We start from the raw sequence: 5,764 nt of genomic DNA on the forward strand, positions 1-5,764 counted from the left end.
TCGTGGTTTTGGAAATGAGATGTTATTTAATTACCGGGATAAGAGAAATATTTCTGTTATCTGTAGACTCCTTTTGAGTCGGGTTTTCCGTTAAAGACTGTTCGTTCTTTTGACCGGAAGAACTATATAAAAACTTGAAAGACACTGAATGAACTGTATTCCGGGTTGTGTTTTTTGTGTTTTGCTTTGTGTCCTGAGTGTTTTTTGTAGTGCAGGAACGGGCTAGCCAGCTGGGCCCTTATTGTTGAGTTAGTAAACTTAAAATACTGGGTAAAGGAGATCCTACGCTACAACAGAGAGACAGAGGGATTATATTCTCATCTCCCCTTTGACTCTTAGTCGACAGTTGTTCACTTGGCTGTTGAGCCGGTTCCTTCCTGACTACATCTCCCCCCTCTCCCCCCCACTTTCCCTCTGAGCCCTCTTTGCTGCTTCTGCATACGATATATTCATTTTCACTTTCAGCTGCTGCACTACCACTTCCTTCTTTCTCACTTCACACCCACCAGAGGCCACACTGTGTGCACCTCTGCAATTTGCACATTTGATCTCTGTCCCAGCCTCACATTTCCCATAGTCATGTTCCCCTCCACATTTTCCACATCTTTGCTTCCCTTTACACGCTGCCGCAATATGGCCATACTTTTGGCATTTGAAACACCTCAAGGTGGTGGGACGTATGCTACTACTCTATACCTTAAATACCCCACAGTAACTGAGTCAGGCAACACCCTTTCTTCAAAATCTAGCAGCACTGACAAACTGTCCACCCTTTCTCCAGCTCGTCTTGCCTGCAGACGTTTAATCCCTATAACTTTACCCCCTTTAATACTTGCTGTCAGTTCCTCCACGTTCTCTTCCACTGGGATCCCGTATATCACGCCTCTAACAAAGGGCCCATCATGTAACTTCTTCACGCTCTCAACCACCATATTGCACACTTTTTTCAGCTTCATTGCTTTCCCTCTCTGCCCCTCGCCCCACTGGATCAACAATCCGCCATCAGCCAGCACCTTCGCCATCACAATCTCACCAACTTTCTCCTTCAACCCGCGAGTCAGCGCCACCGGGCTTATTTTCCGAATGTCATTTCCGTCCTTGAATCTCACAATTATTTTGAACCCCTCTTTCTCTGCAATCCTCTCCCTCATCCTCCTGCTTGTCTCTCTCCCGTCCCCACTACTACCAGATCTACTGCTACGACTCCTGGCTCGTTTCTTATTCCCCACTTCAGTCCAGCTATTATAATCCATATCCTCACTCCCACCCTCTCCATCACTATCGCCTCCCATCCTTAGTCAAATCACAGGTCAGTGTATGTACACTCCGCTGAATCTAATCCTCCAAACTTTCTGTCGTTAGTCACGCTTACAAGCTTCGCACCACTCCGGGAAAAACAAAACAAAACGACAGCCGCCTCGCCTACTCCGCGTCTTGTTGTCTCTCCCCGGCAGCCGGCTGTACCACGTGACCGATTCAGAAAATGGTTCGTATTTGGTGCTCGATTAGAAATAAAAGTGTCATTAAAGCGCAACGGATTCCCAATCACATTCTGTGGACTCTGGACTTTATTGCGCATTTGTTTGCAAAGTATTCAAACTTCTTTTTTTACGATGGAAGCAGCAAGAAAGACCAGAGTTCCTCTGTCTGGAGCATTTTGAGCTGATCTCTCCTCGTAAGGGATGCACATAGTAATAACAACTATGGTAAATAGCTTCATCTGTGCCCTGTGAAATGGTATTTCATAAGCACTGTGGGTATGTTGATATTTTTTTAATACAAATGTATAAATTGGTGTCCATAGTATCATAAGCACAGTCTCCCGAATGTGTTTCCACTTTATCTTTTGACCCCGTCATTGCATCATAAAGAGTCAAAGACAGAAAACACTGGACAGCGCCCGAGGTTTGATCCCAGGGAGGGAGAGAACATCGTAATCTGATAGATTTGAGGAAGTAACCACTGAGCTAAACCAGTGCAAGAGCTGCAGCAGGAAAGTGGCTTAATGACAGAGAAGACAGAGAGAGAGAGCCAGAGAGAGAGACATAGACAGAGGGACAGAGAGAGAGAGAGACAGAGAGACAGAGAGAGAGAGGCAGAGATAGAGAGACAGAGAGACACACACAGTGTCAGGCGGCGTTCCTTGGGTTCTCGTATCACAGATTTATTGCATGATATATATATATATATACAGTATATATATATCTCGCTGGTTTCTACACGTGTGTGCAGTTGAGTAGAGACCACGGCCTCCGAGCTCCAGGGTCACGGGGTTCCTGTGGAGGGGAAGCGTCCTCCTCCGTAGGGCTGGGTCTAAGACTGTAATGATGCCGTATCGCTATGGATTATTGCTTATTGGTTATCGCTGCTTATTGCGACACTTTTCAATTCTTCTCCTCAATTTGAAGGGCTCAGTGTGCCTGTTATCGGTTGTTGTGGCATATTGTCAAGACAACTGTCTTGATTGGAACATTGAGAGAGCAGCGTGATAGGGACTGATCTGAGAGGTGGAGGACCTTCAAGCCGACGTAGCGGGGTCGTCAGGAGTGGCCATGGTGTGTGTTCCGTTACCGTGGCAGCGGCTAACCCGACTGTCCTTCTCCTATTCTGCTTGTCTGGCCTGATTGTGTTCCTCTGGGTGTGTGGGCTGACCTGAGAGTCGATGACGAAGATCAGCGCTCCGGTGCCCCTGAAGATCATCTCGTAGTCGAAGGTGGGGTCGAAGAAGTCGATCTGGCCGGGGAAGTCCCAGATCTGGAAGCTGACGAAGGAGCTGCTGGACACGTCCTCTCTGCAGATCTTGTTGGTGCTCTCCAGGAACAGGGTCTCGTTGGGCGACATCTTATGGAAAACCACCTTCTGGATGGAGGACTTCTCCTCCTCAGGCCCATCAGCAGGATGCGAGGTTTGACCTCTCCGTTCAGAGGGTCGCTGAAGCCCAACACTACAGGAACAGAAGAACCAGAGATGCTGCAGGACGAAGTGCTTCTACACAACCGACTCATCAGAGGATGGGGCTCAACACAATGTCATGATGTGTGATTCTGGGAGAACAATATTCATGACAATGGGATTAAATCGTACCAAATACTCCTATATTGTGTGTGTGTGTGTGCGCGTCACATTCTTGCCTCGACACCTTGATGGCTCGATGCTGAGGAATGTCAGTCTCATCGTGTCTCCAGCTCTTCAGCCTTATTCTGGTTTAATATTCCAGATGTGCAGAGCTGAACGCTTCTGAGTCCTCAACTATTTACGGACACATTTAATTGCTTGCCGGCGGTCAGCGGCCCTCTACCAGCCACATGGCGTCCGACAGCCAATCACAGAGGAGCAATGCGTCAGAGTTCAATGTGAAAGCTGTTAATCCCGTTATCGTTGATCATAAACCGGGATGTGACTGTGAGGTGTTTCCCTCTGCTCTGATGTTTGAGAATCAAGAACACACATACTTACATACAACCATCAATAACACACTGGGAGGGACAGAGGTTCAGCTCTGAGACTAACTCACTGAACTGAGTGTCAGGTGTCACGTGAACTTTGACCTCACAAACTACGCAGAGCCCGAGGGAAGGCCCCCCCCCTCACCTCCGTCCTCACAGCCCGGCTCGGCGTCTGAAAACGCCTCCAGGTCGTCCTCGTCGTCGTCGTAGTATCCCTCCGCCGCGCAGTCCTGCTCCCCCGCGTCCCTCTCGCTCGCCATGCCGGCCGCGGCTGCTCGTGGTCGGCTCAGGACTCGAGCCGCCTCGCGGTGGCCCACTTTCCCCGCGTCGCCACCTGATCCGTGGGAGCCATGCCGGTGACCTTTCCCCCGCAGCGGAGGGTTCTATTTGTGTGTCTGTCAAGTGTCTGGCGCGGCGACACGGAGAGAGACGTGTCTGCACACGACCGTCACAAGTGTGACAACATCTCTATTTCTCCATTATTTTATTGAAATGTACAGTTTAATTTCTCAATGTACTCTGAAATGAAAGCATAGAATCCACATAATCAATTGGAGATAAACATAATACTCAAGGAATGGTTTTGCTTAACTAAATGTAATCTAAATGTTTGATGTATCAGCCGAACACACCCGCGTGGCATTCGTTCTTCAATATAAATCAAATATAGTTCAGAAAGTTGTTGACCCTTAATCACTTGTTGCCTGAATAAGGCCTTTTTACACAACTCTGAAATGTACATTATTTTTCAGTTTTTTGGTTTCACCTTTGGCAGTTTGCCGCTGACCTTTGAACCATTTCATGTTCTTCACTTGAACTGCTAACATTCTAATAAAAACTGGGAAAATAGGTGTGTTCTAAAACTTTTGACCGGTAGTGTGTGTGTCATAGATTCATATTAAAATAAATACAAGAGGATCACGAAATGTTTATCTACCCATATTGATATTCACAATAATAATAATATGGCATAAAACCAATTTTTCAACACTCCAGGAATAAACAGGCTTCTTCTGTACATTTAATTTCTGAAAGGACAACATGAAAAACAGCGAAATAGAGAAAAGTCATGTCAATAATGTTGTTTCTTAAAAATATGCTACCGAGGTTAAAACATTGAGAGGAAATAAAACAGTGAAAACAGTGCACATGTGTGTGAAGTATTGCAAAGTAGAGTTATATGACTTTGGAATTCAGGGACACACAAAATATATTTCTCCTCCATTTCTCTCCATTAAACGTCAGCGCAGGAATCATATTCATGAGCACATCTTGTGTCACCTTCACCCAGCTGACCCCACCTGTACCTGGTGGCCTTACACTGGCTCAAGAGACACATGTGGGACTATAGAGCGCTATCAAGGTGCACACAAGATTATTTTATTTATTTTACAAACAAGCTGAGACAGAAGCAGTCGGCCTGAAGTTTACTGTTTATTCGAGTGTTTTGGGCTTCTCTGCTGCCTGAGGGGGGGGGGGGGGGGTCTTGCTGGTGCTGTTATCTGCAGCCTCGTCACCTCGAGATGCCGATAAATCTCGCACACTGTCTCTTGAATTGAAATTCAACTCTCCAGTCCATGAGCTGCAGTCCCAACAGCAACCACAAGGGGGAGACAGCAACCAGAGGGGGTGTGTTCCTCCTCCTCCTCCTCCTCCTCCTCACACACACACATTCCTGACGGTGGTCACAGCAGGGAGCCGCTCCATGGAGCATCAAGGTAACGCGTGTGTTGTGTTTATAATAACTGAAAAGTCTCCAGATCGTCTCTGACGTCACGTGTTCCATCTTTTGTAATCTTTGGACGTTCATATTATTCTGTCTCCTGCTCAAACTTCATTCTGAGGGTTTTACTATTAATATTAAAGTAACCTGCAACATGTAGGTAAAGATTATAGATGACGTGTAAAACTGACTAAAGATGCTCTGTAACTAATGTGCATAGCAACATGTTCTGATGAAGTGAGGATGAGACACATATGTATTATAATGTGTAGCTCTTGGCTAAGATGATGGACATATTGTGTGATTTAATGAGAACAATCAAAAAGAGTATCAAGTATCTGTTGAATGTTCAAAGATCTTAGAACTGACTCCAGAACGGGGCTTAAAAAGTCATTAATAATGTCTCAAAATCAACAGTGAAGCTCAGCAGGAGCCAACGGCTCTCATTACTGGGCTGTGCTGCTCTCAGGGCCAGCTGGACTTTGAACGTCTCACATGTGTAGAAAACAAAAGCCAAAGACTAGATTCTACTGGATGGGTTGAACTGGCGATGCTGATGTCTTCATGTGTAGAGGAGAACATGTTGACATGATGT

At 46.2% G+C, this 5,764-nt stretch overlaps 1 protein-coding gene across 2 annotated transcripts in view; it reads right to left on the reverse strand.

Moving 5' to 3' along the window:
• The window catches only part of LOC130201144 (ras-related GTP-binding protein D-like), an 11,022-nt gene extending 6,733 nt beyond the window's left edge, over positions 1–4,289 (reverse strand). Inside the window, exons 1-2 of one of the 2 annotated variants that reach the window (XM_056425875.1) lie at positions 3,592–4,289; positions 2,653–2,944 (exon numbers count right to left, since the gene is read on the reverse strand). In XM_056425875.1, coding sequence (XP_056281850.1) covers positions 2,653–2,841 — 189 coding nt within the window. In that variant the 5' untranslated portion in view covers positions 2,842–2,944; positions 3,592–4,289. Of the gene's footprint in view, positions 1–2,652; positions 2,945–3,591 lie in introns of those variants that run through there. The other variant, XM_056425874.1, reaches the window with a different exon arrangement.
• Between the last annotated feature and the right edge of the window lie 1,475 nt (positions 4,290–5,764).

The sequence above is a fragment of the Pseudoliparis swirei genome, chromosome 11, assembly GCF_029220125.1.
Source record: "Pseudoliparis swirei isolate HS2019 ecotype Mariana Trench chromosome 11, NWPU_hadal_v1, whole genome shotgun sequence".
Taxonomy (NCBI): Eukaryota; Metazoa; Chordata; class Actinopteri; order Perciformes; family Liparidae; genus Pseudoliparis; species Pseudoliparis swirei.